This window comes from Caretta caretta, chromosome 2 (assembly GCF_965140235.1).
Source record: "Caretta caretta isolate rCarCar2 chromosome 2, rCarCar1.hap1, whole genome shotgun sequence".
NCBI lineage: Eukaryota > Metazoa > Chordata > Testudines > Cheloniidae > Caretta > Caretta caretta.
The window spans coordinates 61,276,385-61,293,191 of NC_134207.1; the positions used below are offsets into that span (position 1 = coordinate 61,276,385).

The 16,807-nt window shown below is 42.1% G+C and overlaps 2 protein-coding genes across 4 annotated transcripts in view; both read left to right on the plus strand.

Moving 5' to 3' along the window:
- Positions 1–16,807, plus strand: part of ARFGEF1 (ARF guanine nucleotide exchange factor 1) — a 186,475-nt gene that overhangs the window by 26,747 nt on the left and 142,921 nt on the right. The gene's annotated exons all lie outside the window — the stretch shown is intronic.
- LOC125632542 (uncharacterized) lies at positions 3,099–4,941 on the plus strand. Its single transcript, XM_048840882.2, has 2 exons — positions 3,099–3,659; positions 4,248–4,941. The coding sequence occupies exons 1-2, from the start codon at positions 3,104–3,106 to the stop codon at positions 4,484–4,486; spliced, it is 795 nt and encodes a 264-aa protein (XP_048696839.2). The 5' UTR covers positions 3,099–3,103; the 3' UTR covers positions 4,487–4,941.

The window sequence follows — 16,807 nt, forward strand, 5'->3', positions numbered from 1 at the left end:
GCAGTAATAACCTGTATGCTAGGCTGGATTTCTAGTAGGATATCTCGTGGTTCTTTCTAGTATACTAAACTGGACCATTCTATGAATATATTTGCAGTATATTGTTGAACTTGTCCTTCTTGGGCTTCTGTGTGGAAATGCTCTTATAGATGTTACTGACATCACATCACAACTTTACTAGGAGGCTGGTGTCAGCTTCTGGCCAGCTGGCAGCACAGGAGAGGCATTTCTCTGTGCAGTTGCTGTGGAAGTACAGCAGAAATGGAGCAGGCAAAAATGGGGTTCAAACCAAGTTTGAAAGAAAGGAGAACTTATGTAAAAAGTATAGTCCAGGTTCTATTATGCAATAGGACTGGAGGACTAAGAGCACCCAAGCATGATTAGCGTTTGTTCGTCTGCAAAGTAGTCAGGTTGCCAGCCTGGGCTGAAGAAAAATCTGTGCTCAAGCCAGTATCTTCAACCATGCCTGTTTAAAGCATCCTCAAGTTCAGGTTAGAGGTTTTTCTGTGGGGGTGGAAGGAGAGTTAGGGGTAACACCAAGGCCACAGCCTGGGCTAACTGTGCAGTGGAGATATACCCTCAGAGTAGAACACTGTATAGGTATAAGTTTGAAAGATGGGCAGATTTTCATGTTAGGGCAGAGAGGACTTACCTGTAACTTTATAATGTTAAGGATAATTTTAGTTGAACTTCTGGGACACTTGACGGTATTTAATTCATTTTATTTTAGTTGTTTTCCTCTTTTCATTTAAGATGTGATACTTGAGTACACTAGTGTCCTTATAAGTAGATATGTAAAAACAAATTTAGATGTATGCTAGTAGGATTACCCCAGCAATAGGAATTAAAAGCTTTTATTTTGTTGATATCAGGCTTTTTACCATAACAATGGGAAAATGGATTTAGAGACACATGAGCCCGTATAGAGAATCAGCAATCAGATGGATCTGGAGAAGCTTTGTCTTCCAGTCTGTTGGATATATTAGAGAAGAGCAGGAGGCGCCAGGATTATACTGGATCTCCTGAGTTTTATGTTGCTTTCTTACATTCAAATCAAGAATTCTGCATTCAGCTGCTCCATTTTTCTGTTAAAGAGTTGAGTAAAAAAGGAGGAACAGAAAAATGGAGCAGCTGAATGCAGAATTCTTGATTTGAATGTAAGAAAGCAACATAAAACTCAGGAGATCCAGTATAATCCTGGCGCCTCCTGCTCTTCTCTAATATATCCAACAGACTGGAAGACAAAGCTTCTCCAGATCCATCTGATTGCTGATTCTCTATACGGGCTCATGTGTCTCTAAATCCATTTTCCCATTGTTATGGTAAAAAGCCTGATATCAACAAAATAAAAGCTTTTAATTCCTATTGCTGGGGTAATCTTACTAGCATACATCTAAATTTGTTTTTACATATCTGCTTATAAGGAGATGAAAGTTTACAGAGTGGTCAAAGGAACAGTAGCACTTGGAAAGGGAAAGAAAAGGCAGGAAATACACTTTTTCCAGGAAGGGAGTGAGGAGGTACACAAGCAGAGTGTCAAAAAGCTTCTGCTCTTTAACAAAAGGAATAGGAAACAGAATGGCACAGATGCCACTTTTTCTTTCCCTTTCCAAGTGCTACTGTTCCTTTGACCACTCTGTAAACTTTCATCTCCAGTGGTTTTCCAGCCTGGCTCAACCCATTTGTCTGGTTGAGAGGGTTTTTCAAGTCCGGATTGGAGAAATAATTGTCATATAAGAATTGTGGTAATGTTGCCTTTGAAATGCAAATTCAGGGCCACTTTTGTGATTCACTACCAATTTCTTTAAACATTTGGAAATTTACACATTACAGCAACTTATGTATCAGAACTGATTTTGTATAGAAAGTTGGCCACTTGCCTTTTTGCTGCATAAACTGATCATTCTAATAGTATGATGTGGTTTTTGCCTCTCAGTAATCTGCAATCTACTCTTACTAGTGCTGTGTCATGTTTTTCTTTTATATTTAGTTCTGGAGCTAGAATTAGACCAAAATAATCATACATAACCATGACTAAAGCAAAACTTGAGTGCATAGATCTAGAGCATGATTTAAGGAATGTTTCTAATTTGTATACCACTTCAAACCGTAGTGTTGTTCTGTTTCTCTTTAAGATAGTTTAGCAGAAGTTGTTTACTCTTTTTTTCTTTAAAGAATTTCTAAGGCATAATATTCTGAACAGTTTCTAACAAGTTGGATAAAGATCGATTTTTTTTTTTTTAAATCAGGTTTTTATTGTTTAAATCCGGGGTCGGCAACCTTTCAGAAGTGAAAAGAAAAGGAGTACTTGTGGCACCTTAGACACTAACCAATTTATTTGAGCATAAGCTTTCGTGAGCTACAGCTCTTTTCCACTGAATGCATCAGATGAAGTTACAGTGAGGAGACATATACACACAGAACATGAAAAAATGGGTGTTTGTCATGCACACTGTAAGGAGAGTGATCACTTAAGATGAGCTATAACCAGCAGGAGAGTGGGGGGGGGGAACACCTTGTAGTGATAATCAAGGTGGGCCATTTCCAGCAGTTTGAGCTATTACCAGCAGGAGGTTGGGGGGGGGGGGAGAGAAAACCCTTTGTAGTGATAATCAAGGTGGCCCCCCAATTCTTCTAACTTTTGAGGTCAGGCCTTATAAATATGGCACAATAGGTCAGTCTGTGTTATTGAGAAGACCATCTCATTTTCAAGAGACTTAGCCCTGGTCTACACTAGGACTTTAGGTCGAATTTAGCAGCGTTAAATCGATGTAAACCTGCACCCGTCCACACAATGAAGCCCTTTATTTCGACTTAAAGGGCTCTTAAAATCGATTTCCTTACTCCACCCCTGACAAGTGGATTAGCGCTTAAATCGACGTTGCCGGCTCGAATTTGGGGTACTGTGGACACAATTTGATGGTATTGGCCTCCGGGAGCTATCCCAGAGTGCTCCATTGTGACCGCTCTGGACAGCACTCTCAACTCAGATGCACTGGCCAGGTAGACAGGAAAAGAACCGCGAACTTTTGAATCTCATTTCCTGTTTGGCCAGCGTGGCAAGCTGCAGGTGACCATGCAGAGCTCATCAGCACAGGTGACCATGATGGAGTCCCAGAATCGCAAAAGAGCTCCAGCATGGACCGAACGGGAGGTACGGGATCTGATCGCTGTTTGGGGAGAGGAATCCGTGCTATCAGAACTCCGTTCCAGTTTTCGAAATGCCAAAACCTTTGTGAAAATCTCCCAGGGCATGAAGGACAGAGGCCATAACAGGGACCCGAAGCAGTGCCGCGTGAAACTGAAGGAGCTGAGGCAAGCCTACCAGAAAACCAGAGAGGCGAACAGCCGCTCTGGGTCAGAGCCCCAAACATGCCGCTTCTATGATGAGCTGCATGCCATTTTAGGGGGTTCAGCCACCACTACCCCAGCCGTGTTGTTTGACTCCTTCAATGGAGATGGAGGCAATACGGAAGCAGGTTTTGGGGACGAAGAAGATGATGATGAGGAGGAGGTTGTAGATAGCTCACAGCAAGCAAGCGGAGAAACCGGTTTTCCCGACAGCCAGGAACTGTTTCTCACCCTAGACCTGGAGCCAGTACCCCCCGAACCCACCCAAGGCTGCCTCCTGGACCCAGCAGGCGGAGAAGTGACCTCTGGTGAGTGTACCTTTTAAAATACTATACATGGTTTAAAAGCAAGCATGTGAAAGGATTACTTTGCCCTGGCATTTGCGGTTCTCCTAGATGTAGTCCTAAAGCCTTTGCAAAAGGTTTCTGGGGAGGGCAGCCTTATTGCGTCCTTCATGGTAGGACACTTTACCACTCCAGGCCAGTAACACGTACTCGGGAATCATTGTAGAACAAAGCATTGCAGTGTATGTTTGCTGGCATTCAAACAACATCCGTTCTTTATCTCTCTGTGTTATCCTCAGGAGAGTGAGATATAATTCATGGTCACCTGGTTGAAATAGAGTGCTTTTCTTCAGGGGACACTCAGAGGAGCCCATTCCTGCTGGGCTGTTTGCCTGTGGCTAAACAGAAATGTTCCCCGCTGTTAGCCACAGGGAGGGGGGAAGGTTGAGGGGGTAGTCACGCGGTGGGAGGAGGCAAAATGCGACCTTGTAACGAAAGCACATGTGCTATGTATGTAATGTTAACAGCAAGGTTTACCCTGAAAGAGTGTAGCCACTGTTTTATAAAATGTGTCTTTTTAAATACCGCTGTCCCTTTTTTTTTCTCCACCAGCTGCATGTGTTTCAATGATCACAGGATCTTCTCCTTCCCAGAGGCTAGTGAAGCTTAGAAAGAAAAAAAAACGCACTCGCGATGAAATGTTCTCCGAGCTCATGCTGTCCTCCCACACTGACAGAGCACAGACGAATGCGTGGAGGCAAATAATGTCAGAGTGCAGGAAAGCACAAAATGACCGGGAGGAGAGGTGGCGGGCTGAAGAGAGTAAGTGGCGGGCTGAAGAGAGTAAGTAGCGGGCTGAAGACAGGGCTGAAGCTCAAATGTGGCGGCAGCGTGATGAGAGGAGGCAGGATTCAATGCTGAGGCTGCTGGAGGACCAAACCAGTATGCTCCAGTGTATGGTTGAGCTGCAGCAAAGGCAGCTGGAGCACAGACTGCCACTGCAGCCCCTCTGTAACCAACCGCCCTCCTCCCCAAGTTCCATAGCCTCCACACCCAGACGCCCAAGAACGCGATGGGGGGGCCTCCGGCCAACCAGCCACTCCACCACAGAGGATTGCCCAAAAAAAAGAAGGCTGTCATTCAATAAATTTTAAAGTTGTAAACTTTTAAAGTGCTGTGCTTAAAGTGCTGTGTGGCATTTTCCTTCCCTCCTCCACCACCCCTCCTGGGCTACCTTGGTAGTCATCCCCCTATTTGTGTGATGAATGAATAAAGAATGCATGAATGTGAAGCAACAATGACTTTATTGCCTCTGCAAGCGGTGATTGAAGGGAGGAGGGGCGGGTGGTTAGCTTACAGGGAAGTAGAGTGAACCAAGGGGCGTGGGGTTTCATCAAGGAGAAACAAACAGAACTTTCACACCGTAGCCTGGCCAGTCATGAAACTGGTTTTCAAAGCTTCTCTGATGCGTACCGCGCCCTCCTGTGCTCTTCTAACCGCCCTGGTGTCTGGCTGCGCGTAACCAGTAGCCAGGCGATTTGCCTCGACCTCCCACTCCGCCATAAACGTCTCCCTCTTACTCTCACAGATATTGTGGAGCACACAGCAAGCAGTAATAACAGTGGGAATATTGGTTTCGCTGAGGTCTAAGCGAGTCAGTAAACTGCGCCAGCGCGCCTTTAAACGTCAAATGTACATTCTACCACCATTCTGCACTTGCTCAGCCTGTAGTTGAACAGCTCCTGACTACTGTCCAGGCTGCCTGTGTACGGCTTCATGAGCCATGGCATTAAGGGGTAGGCTGGGTCCCCAAGGATACATATAGGCATTTCAACATCCCCAACAGTTATTTTCTGGTCTGGGAATAAAGTCCCTTCCTGCAGCTTTTGAAACAGACCAGAGTTCCTGAAGATGCGAGCATCATGCACCTTTCCTGGCCATCCCACGTTGATGTTGGTGAAATGTCCCTTGTGATCCACCAGAGCTTGCAGCACTATCGAAAAGTACTCCTTGCGGTTTATGTACTCGGCGGCTTGGTGCTCCGGTGCCAAGATAGGGATATGGGTTCCGTCTATAGCCCCACCACAGTAAGGGAATCCCGTTGCAGCAAAGCCATCCACTATGACCTGCACATTTCCCAGGGTCACTACCCTTGATATCGGCAGATCTTTGATTGCGTGGGCTACTTGCATCACAGCAGCCCCCACCGTAGATTTGCCAACTCCAAATTGATTCCCAACTGACCGGTAGCTGTCTGGCGTTGCAAGCTTCCACAGGGCTATCGCCACTCGCTTCTCAACTGTGAGGGCTGCTCTCATCTTGGTATTCATGCGCCTCAGGGCAGGGGAAAGCAAGTCACAAAGTTCCATGAAAGTGCCCTTACGCATGCGAAAGTTTCGCAGCCACTGTGAATCGTCCCAGACCTGCAACACTATGCGGTCCCACCAGTCTGTGCTTGTTTCCCGAGCCCAGAATCGGCATTCCACAGCATGAACCTGCCCCATTAGCACCATGATGCATGCATTGGCAGGGCCCATGCTTTCAGAGAAATCTGTGTCCATGTCCTGATCACTCATGTGACCGCGCTGACGTCGCCTCCTCGCCCGGTATCGCTTTGCCAGGTTCTGGTGCTGCATATACTGCTGGATAATGCGTGTGGTGTTTAATGTGCTCCTAATTGCCAAAGTGAGCTGAGCGGCCTCTATGCTTGCCTTGGTATGGCGTCCGCACAGAAAAAAGGCGCGGAACGATTGTCTGCCGTTGCTCTGACGGAGGGAGGGGCGACTGACGACACGGCTTACAGGGTTGGCTTCAGGGAGCTAAAATCAACAAAGGGGGTGTCTTTACATCAAGGAGTATTTCAGGCAGGACTTCACGGAGGGTTCCAATAAGAAATGGTGCACCTAAGTTATCGTTCTTATTGGAACAAGGATTTTAGCCTGGCCTCTGATTGATACATGGCTAGATTTACCTCGCTGCACCTTCTCTGTGAATGACTGCAGTGTGACCTAGAGGAATGAGTCCCCTAGACAGGGGAGGAGGCAAATGAGTACAAAACAAATCTGGTCTATTTCTTGTTTTGACCCACTCCATCTATCTTTTACATCTTTGGCTGGCAGCAGGCGGTGCAGAAGGACTGCATGCCACCCACATCTCATGGCTGCTCGGGAGAAGATGGTACAGTACGACTGCTAGCCATCCTCATCTCTTGCCTGCCTGGCAGAAGATGGTACAATACGACTACTAACAATCCTCATCTCTTGCCTGCCTGGCAGAAGATGGTACAGTACGACTGCTAGCAGTCCGTATCTCCTGCCCGCTCACCATAAGACGGTTCAATAGGACTGACTGCAGGACTAAAGAGAATGACCTGGTCAAGTCACTCCAAATTTAGTCCCTGCGCCCATGTCTGCCCAGGCGCTCCCAGCCGATGTGGCCAGGAGCACCTCGGACATGACGATGACGGCTACCAGTCGTACTGTACCGTCTGCTGCCACAAGGCAAGGGGTTGCTGCTACTGTGTAGCAATGCCGTACCGCGTCTGCCAGCACCCAGGAGACATAGGGTGACGGTTACCTGAGCGGGCTCCATGCTTGCCGTGGTATGGCGTCTGCACAGGTAACTCAGGAAAAAAGGCGCGAAACGATTGTCTGCCCTTGCTTTCACGGAGGGAGGGAGGGAACGGGGGGCCTGACGATATGTACCCAGAACCACCCGCGACAATGTTTTAGCCCCATCAGGCATTGGGATCTCAACCCAGAATTCCAATGGGCAGCGGAGACTGCGGGAACTGTGGGATAGCTACCCACAGTGCAACGCTCCGGAAGTCGACTCTAGCCTCGGTACTGTGGAAGCGCTCCGCCGAGTTAATGCACTTAATGCACTTAGAGCATTTTCTGTGGGGACACACACACTCGAATATATAAAACCGATTTCTAAAAAACCGACTTCTATAAATTCGACCTTATTCTGTAGTGTAGACATACCCTTAGACAAGACTAGGAGTTTAAATTCCAGTCACTTTCACTTAGGCATATTTGAAACTTTTCCCAGGCTGACTACGTTTAATCCTCTGTTTAATAAATCATTTAGTTGTTAATATCAAAAATGTTTTGTTAAAAGAGGTTTGTTTCCAAAATATTTATATTCCTTAAATATAAAAAAAATTATATGCTGTTTTCGATGTTTCAATTTCAATGTTTTAATTAAATTCCAGTTACCATCCTAATACAACTTGACATAAATCATGGGCTAAAAATTATCTAGTAAATAAGCAATGTATCAGTCACCATTTTCTAATATACAAAAAAGTACAGTTAATAAGAATATGAAAATATTAAGCTATATAATTGCTTAAATAAGAGTGAGTGTGTGTATGGGGGGGAAGGTGGTTTTAGTGTAACCTCCTAGGTAGCAAAAAGGTTTACAAAATCTAGTGCAAAGACTCTACAGTCTGCAGGGTGATTTTTCCCCCCCCTCACCTTCCGGACAGCCAGGTGCCTGCACTCTCCGTTGGAAGGCAGCCCCAGTGTGTACACCCTGCCCCCATTGCTGGGCCTGCCCTGCAGAGGCATGGGGCTGACACAAGCTGTGGGGAAGCTGCGGGGAGCCTTGTCCAGGGGCACCATTTAGGAAGAGCAGGGGGGGCATCTGCCTTGGATCCCCATGAGTTTCACACTGGAGGTCTGCTTGCTGGTCATACTCCAGCCCCAGGTGGAGCTCTTACTTGCAGCACTGCACAGGTAGACCCCTTCCGGCAGCAATTATTTCCTAACTTATATTTTTGCTTGGCTATGTTTGTGTGAATCTGTTCTTGAACACACAAACCGTGAAACATTTTCTAAAACTCTTCTGGTTATTTTCAGCATGGTATTGTTGCAGAGCTGCAAGAGGTACTTTCATGTGTATGTATAAATTAAATTCATTTAAGTAATAAACTACAATGTGTGTTTGTTTTTCATGTTTATGTTCAGTGTATTGTGAAGTATGAGTGCCATGATCACTTGAGAGGTATACCAGTGTTACTTATCCTGCTGTAGGTTATTTCTGTTAGAGTATAGTTTAAATGGAAAAGGGAGTTTGGAGAACATTTGTCTTAGTGGAGAATAGTCTTTTGTCTTACTAGACCTGAAAAATAATTCCTGGAGAAATTAAATTGGAAATATTTGAGAAATCATTTGCTGTACATTAGGTGACGTCCAAGTATTAACAAAGTGGTTGACTTGATTCTAGTTGGACTGTTGTCTTCCTATTGCAAAATGATCCTTAGATGGCTCTGAGACATAGCATGGACTCGCTCTGCTACTGCAGAAATCTGTCCTTGCTGGAATTAATACAGGAGCATAGCAAAATTGTTTACTTACAGATCTTTCATGTTAATATACTAGTTGTGGACTATCTGGAGCTGGTTTACAGGTATGACTTTGGGGGTTAGACTAGATGAGACTAGAGTAGATGACTCTTGCAGTCCCTTTTAACCCTATGGTTTTATGGTTCTATGATTCTGTGACCACTATATGGACAGTTAGAACATAGCTTTGGGTAACCCTGTGCCCACTTTTTGCAGTCTTTGAAGTTGCACGTGAACATTAGGTTTTTGGGCATGGACTTTGTCATGTGGAATTCTGAAAATTTGGGCCTTGTGTCCAAAGTGATGTTCTGATACTTATTTTTATTTGCAGCTTTGACATCAACAGCTTAAATTTGTCTTTAAACTTAAATTGATCTACCAAACCTAATTAGTTGCTGTCATGCTGGTTTTTTGAAAATGTATTTTCATATAACTGTTCTATGAAACTTATGGTGTGTAATGAAATAGAAGGCTTTTGAGTATAAAGTCTGAATATTGCAAAACCTGGATATTGAACAGTCTTTGTACATTTTGATATTATGGAGATAAATGTATGCTTTTAACTACAGAGAAAAACTCATCAAACGGTTAAAAGTGCTCTCCATCATTTTATTGCCCCCGTAATACTCTTTTTACTAAGGGGGTATGGCTAAATCAGTAAAGAATATGGTGACTGAATCCAGCACTCTACAATAGAGAGGGAATAAATTAAAGCAATTTAAGAAGATAAAAAGAACCAAGCCAACCTGAATCCACAGATCTGTTCCTTAAATATGAAAAATCACCTGTGGAGCCAGAGAAGAAAGAAAAGAAAAAAGGCTACAGAGAGCTGGCAGATCTGAGTCCCAGGACAGCCTCTGGGGGAGAAAACAATGCAACAGAAGCCAGTGCCATCAACTTGCAGAACATATTTAAAATTGCTCTTGAAGCTTGAAGATGTTAAACTGGACACTCATGCTGTAAAGAGGCAGTGGATGAGTGCAATGAGATTTTTTAAAAATTAAAATTAGGGCTGTCAAGCAATTTTTAAAAAAGAAAAGTAATCCTGATTAAAAAAATTAATCTATTAATCGCCATTAATTAGACAATAATAGAATACCATTTAAATATTTTGGATTTTTTCTACATTTTGAAATATATTGATTTCAATTACAACACAGAATGCAAAGTGTACAGTGCTCACTTTATATTTAATTTTGATTATAAGTATTTGCGCTGTAAAAAAAATTGTATTTTTCAATTCCCCTAATAAAGAGATTGCACTACAGTACTTGTATCATGAAAGTTGAACTTAAAAATGTAAAATTATGTAAAAAACCCTGCACTCAAAAATCGCTCAGACAAACAAGTTTGTTTACACTTGCAGGAGATAGTGCTGCCCGCTTCTTGTTTACACTGTCACCTGAAAGTGAGAACGGGCGTTCTCATGGCGTTGTTCTAGCCGGTGTCACAAGATATTTATGTGCCAAATGCGCTAAAGATTCATATATCCCTTCATGTTTCACCCACCGTTCCAGGGGACATGTGTCCATGCTGATGACGGGTTCTACTCAATAACAATACAGATGCTACCAGCAGAAGGCTGATTTTTGGTAGTTTGGGTTCTGTAGTTTCCACATCGGAATGTTGCTCTTTTAAGACTTCTGAAAGCAAGCTCCACACTGCATCCCACTCAGATTTTGAAAGGCACTTCAGATTCTTAAACCTTGGGTCGAGTGCTGTAGCTATCTTTAGAAATCTCATATTGATACTTCTTTTGCGTTTTGTCAAATCTGCAGTGAAAGTGGTCTTAATGAACAATATGTGCTTGGTAATCAGAGACTGCTGTAACATGAAATATATGACAGAATGTGGGTAAAACAGAGCAGGAGACATACAATTCTCCCCTAAAGAGTTCAGTCACAAATTTAATTAACACAATTTTTTTTAACAAGTGTCATCTGCATAGTAACGTCCTCTGGAATGGTGACCAAAGAATGAAGGGGCATACGAATGTTTAGCATATCTGGCATGTAAATACCTTGTAATGCCGGCTACAAAAGTGCCATGCAAATGCCTGTTCACTTTCAGGTGACGTTGTAAATAAGAAGAGGGCAGCATTATCTCCTATAAATGTAAATAAACTTGTTTGTCTTAGTGATTGGCTGAACAAGAAGAAGCAGGACTGAGTGGACTTGTAGCCTCTGAAGTTTTACATTCTTTTGTTTTTGAGTGCAGTTATGTAATAAAATAAATCTACATTTGTAAGTTGCACTTTCATGATAAAGAGATTGCACTACAGTACTTGTATGAGGTCAACTGAAAATACTATTTCTTTTGCTTATCATTTTCACAGTGCAAATGTTTGTAATCAAAAATAGTATACACTTTGATTTCAGTTACCACACAGAATAATATATATATGAAAATGTAGAAAAACATCCAAAATATTTAATAAAATTTCAATTGCTATTCAATCAATTTATTGATTTAAAACTGCGATTAATTATGATTAGGTTTTTTAATCGTGATTAATTTTTTGGAGTTAATCTCATGCGTTAGCCATGATTAATTGACATTCCTAATTAAAATTGAACTATTGTGGCTGGGGGGAGGAGTGTGGCAGTGGCGATTTTGGAGAGGTCAAACAAAGGGGAAGTATAGCAGCAAGCATCTTGAGAGGTATAACAAGCAAAGAGGAAAGCAAGAAGATCTAGATGTCTGGGAAGGGAAAAAAATGCTCCAGTACAAAGATCTGTTCAGCCAAAAACACAGATATGGCTACAAAAGAGAGTAGCTCCTCCTTCCAGCAAACAGACTATAAAGGTGGGTGGAGAAGCACCAGTCATTAGGGCTGACCTGAAGGATCTGCTGTGAGAAATTGAAAAGATGAATAAGAAAATGAGGAAAGAGTTCCAAGCTTAAATTAACAATATGAAAAATGAAATTCATGAGATTAATGGGAAAGTATCAGATTAAACAGGAAACATGATTAAACTAGCAATTAGATTGTGTTCTTAACCTAGATGAAATACAGTAGTCCAAATAATTGAAAAAAGAGAAAAAGAAATAGAATTTAAGCTGCAGGGTACGGAAAATAGAGAATGCAGGAATAATGTATGAATTAAAGGTATTCCAGAGGAGACTGAAGGGAGAAATCCGATAGACACATTGTTTGGTATTTTCCATGTCATATTAAAATTGGTCTGTAAAGCTCACATTCAGAAGGCTCACAAATTCCTTTTCCCCAGAGCCTTGGCAGGCTTCAGAGCAAGAGATGTGATTTTCTGACTACACTGTTGTCAAGACAAGGATAAAATACTGATGGCAATAGGAAAGAGAGCTGAACCACTCATGATTCTTAACCAGTCCATACAAATTTTCCCAGATCTGGCAATCTCGACCCTTTAAAAAGTGAAGAGAACTGTACCAGCTGACCACAATTCTTAAAAAGACTAATGTAAAATACAAATGGCTTTCCCATTTAGACATACCTCTGTCCTTCATTTAAAGCACAGAATTATTTGTTAAATTGGAAAAGATGGGGATCAATATGAAAACTGAAAGGTGGAGAAGGAATTGGTTAAAGGGGAGACTACAGCGGGTCCTACTGATAGGTGAACTGTCAGGCTGGAGGGAGGTTACCAGTGGAGTTCCTCAGGGATCGGTTTTGGGACCAATCTTATTTAATCTTTTTATTATTAACCTCGGCACAAAAAGTGGGAGTCTGCTAATAAAGTTTGCGGATGACACACAGCTGGGAGGTATTGCCAATTCAGAGAAGGACAGGGATATCCTACAGGAGGATCTGGATGACCTTGTAAACTGGAGTAATAGTAATAGGATGACATTTAATAGTGAGAAGTGTAAGGTCATGCATTTAGGGATTAATAACAAGAATTTTAGTTATAATCTGAGGACACATCAATTAGAAGTAACAGAGGAGGAGAAGGACCTTGGAGTATAGGTTGATCACAGGATGATTATGAGCCGCCAACGTGATATGGCTGTGAAAAAAGCTAATGCTGTCTTCAGCTGCATCAGGCGGGGTATTTCCAGTAGAGATAAGGAGGTTTTAGTACCGTTATACAAGGCACTGGTGAGACCTCACCTGGAATACTGTGTGCAGTTCTGGTCTCCCATGTTTAAGAAGAATGAATTCACACTGGAACAGGTACAGAGAAGGGCTACTAGGGTGATCCGAGGAATGGAAAACCTGCCGTATGAAAGGAGACTCAAGGAGCTTGGCTTGTTTAGCCTAACCAAAAGAAGGTTGAGGGGAGATATTATTGCTCTCTGTAAATATATCGGAGGGATAAATACCAGGGACGGAGAGGACTTATTTAAGCTCAGTACCACTGTGGACACAAGAACAAATGGATATAAACTGGTCATTGGGAAGTTTAGACTTGAAATTAGACGAAGGTTTCTAACCATCAGAGGAGTGAAGTTCTGGAACAGCCTTCCAAGGGAAGCAGTGGGGGCAAAAGACATATCTGGCTTTAAGATTGAGTTTATGTTTGATAAGTTTATGGAGGAGATGGTATGATCGGATAACATGATTTTGGCAATTAATTGATCTTTAACTATTCATGGTAAATAGGCCCAATGGCCTGTGATGGGATGTTGGATGGGGTGGGATCTGAGTTATTACAGAGAATTCTTTCCTGGGTATCTGGCTGATGAATCTTGCCCACATGCTCAGGGTTCAGCTGATCGCCATATTTGGGGTCGGGAAGGAATTTTCCTCCAGGGCAGATTGGAAGAGGCCCTGGGGGTTTTTCGCCTTCCCCTGCAGCATGAGGCACGGGTCACTTGTTGAAGGATTCTCTGCACCTTGAAGTCTTTAAACCATGATTTGAGGACTTCAATAGCTCAGGCATAGGTGAGAGGTTTATCACAGGAGTGGGTGGGTGAGATTCTGTGGCCTGCATTGTGCAGGAGGTCAGACTAGATGATCATAATGGTCCCTTCTGACCTTAGTATCTATGAGTCTATCTCAGATCTAAAAGAAGGGAAACGGATACTTAATGGACTTTGTTCTTGGGCTGATACACCTATTCCTATGTGAATAGGATCAAAGGCATCAGTCCCACCAAGAAATCAGTGGGAATCCGTGAGATAAGAGAACCAGAATATCTCCAAAAGATCATCAAGACAACAGAACAGAAGAAACAGTCAAGATACAGAAGAACAAGATTGGTATATAGCTACGACATTACAATAAGTTACGGCTATTATACCCATGTGGTTATAATGGAAAGGGATGTAGTTAAATGAAGCTGGACTGTATAGCACCCAGGATATTTTACTCAGTGTGGATACAGTATATCTAATGTATAAAAATATAGTTAATGTTGTGATTTATGTTTAATTCTAGAGTCAAACTTACGTCATTATAATCATAAACATTCCAGAATTTATATTAATTGGACAAGGGGCACCTCTGGTAGAAAAATTTAAGAATAAGTGAACTCAGAGATGTTATAATAATATCACAATGCCTGATTTAACAAAAATGTTTGATGAGATGAGGTAAAGCTTGGTTCTATATCTGTATCTCTGAATAATTAAAAAAACAAAACAAAACAAACAAAAAATCCCCAGTTCCTCCTGGAGGGATCCAATATGTCCACGGAAGGAGTATGGAGAGTGCTGGCTCTCACATCTAGAGGAGGTCAGGTACCTACAGTGGAATGAATAGGGACGTGGGAGAAAGGGAATTGAAACAGATGTTCAGTATTTTTGTGTGTTTAGAAAAAAAAAGTAAGTAAAAATGTTAAGACCCATTTTAAAAATTTGTAGTAAATTAGAATCCAGATCAGGGTACAACAATATAGATGTTTAAAAAAGGAAAAGCAATATAGGTAGGAGTTTTAAAATTACTGTGTGTATGAGTGGAACTCTATCTAGCATGTCTTACTTAAAGAAGAGGTACAAATGGAATGAGAGGTCTGGCTTGAGGAGAGTGTCTCTGCTTTTAGAAAGGGGTAATATGCTGAGCGAGAGCAGAATTGGTACTCATCGGTGAATTTATTAATCTCATGACTGTTAAAATTAAGGAACTTGAACAATCCAACAAAAGGAAAAGGTTACTCTGCTCGTGGGAAAAGGATGAAATACACTTTAAGAAACATGATAAATACCTGAATGCTACTTGGACAAAGCTACTACATGTCTCTGCAGGTCAATCTAATAAAAGAGGGGGTGGCAATACCATTGCTAAAGCTTCTCGTTTATTGTTTCAGCACAACTCAGTTACAGAGGGCAGAAATATTTTTAAGGGGTCCTTAAAAGGTAAACTTTTCACCTTAGCCAATGTATATTCTCCCAGTCAAGGGGAAACATCTTTTTTTACTAGGTTTTTTTTTTTTTTTTTTCCTTTAGGGGATTTTAGGAAGTTTTTGGGAAGGGGTATTATTCCAGCTGGGGATTTTAACAAGATGGTTAATCCAACTTTAGATCAATTATACACAAGACATTCGGGAGGAGCAAGTGCATATTTGTTGCATATATTAATAGAGCTTGGTTGTATGACCTGCTTGGACTTCAAGAGCTGGAAGACAATTTCCAGAAATATATAGGAGAAAAAATGAGATAAGGGAGGGATCAATACAAGTGTTCTCTGGGATGCTGGAAAGGCAGTAATAAGGGGAAGCCTTATAAATAAAGCATCAACTTCGAAAAGATGAGAGCTCTTGAAAAAAGTGTGGTTAAATAACTTTGTTTTGGGGAGTGACACAAATCTACAGGGCCTAAAGGAATATATAGGAAAATAAATGAGATAAGAGGGAAGATTAACCTGTTAGAAACAGGTAACAGTAAACAAACACTTTTATTTAATATATTTAAGAGGGAAATAAAGGTGATAAGCTTTATTAAGTTAAAAAAGAAACAGGATACATCAGCCATCATTCTGATCAGAATTAAAAAGGCAGACTTAGTAACTGACATCAATTACTCTGATCTCTGAAATGCTTGCTAACTTTTTCCATACTCTATATGCTTCACAAAATCCAAATCGTGAAATTTCAAATAGATATTTGAGAAGTATGAAACTACCTCAGTTCTCAGAAGATTCATAGATATTTAGGTCAGAAGGGACCATTATGATCGTCTAGTCTGACCTCCTGCACAATGCAGGCCACAGAATTTCACCCACCACTCCTTCGAAAGATCTTTCACCTATGTCTGAGCTATTGAAGTCCTCAGATCATGGTTTAAAGACTTCAAGGAGCAGAGAATGCTCCAGCAAGTGACCCGTGCCCCATGCTACAGAGGAAGGCGAAAAACCTCCAGGGCCTCTTCCAATCTGCCCTGGAGGAAAATTCCTTCCCAACCCCAAATATGGCGATCAGCTAAACCCTGAAAATATGGGCAAGATTCACCAGCCAGATACTACAGAAAATTCTTTCCTGGGTAACTCAGATCCCACCCCATCTAATATCACATCACAGGCCATTGGGCCTGTCATAAATATAAAGGGAAGGGTAAACCCCTTTGAAATCCCTCCTGGCCAGGGGAAAGCTCCTCTCACCTGTAAAGGGTTAAGAAGCTAAAGGTAACCTCGCTGGCACCTGACCAAAATGACCAATGAGGAGACAAGATACTTTCAAAAGCTGGGAGGAGGGAGAGGAACAAAGGATCTGTGTCTGTCTGTATGCTGCTCTTGCCAGGGACAGAACAGGAATGGAGTCTTAGAACTTTTAGTAAGTAATCTAGCTAGGTATGTGTTAGATTATGATTTCTTTAAATGGCTGAGAAAAGAATTGTGCTGAATAGAATAACTATTTCTGTCTGTGTACTTTTTTTGTAACTTAAGGTTTTGCCTAGAGGGGTTCTC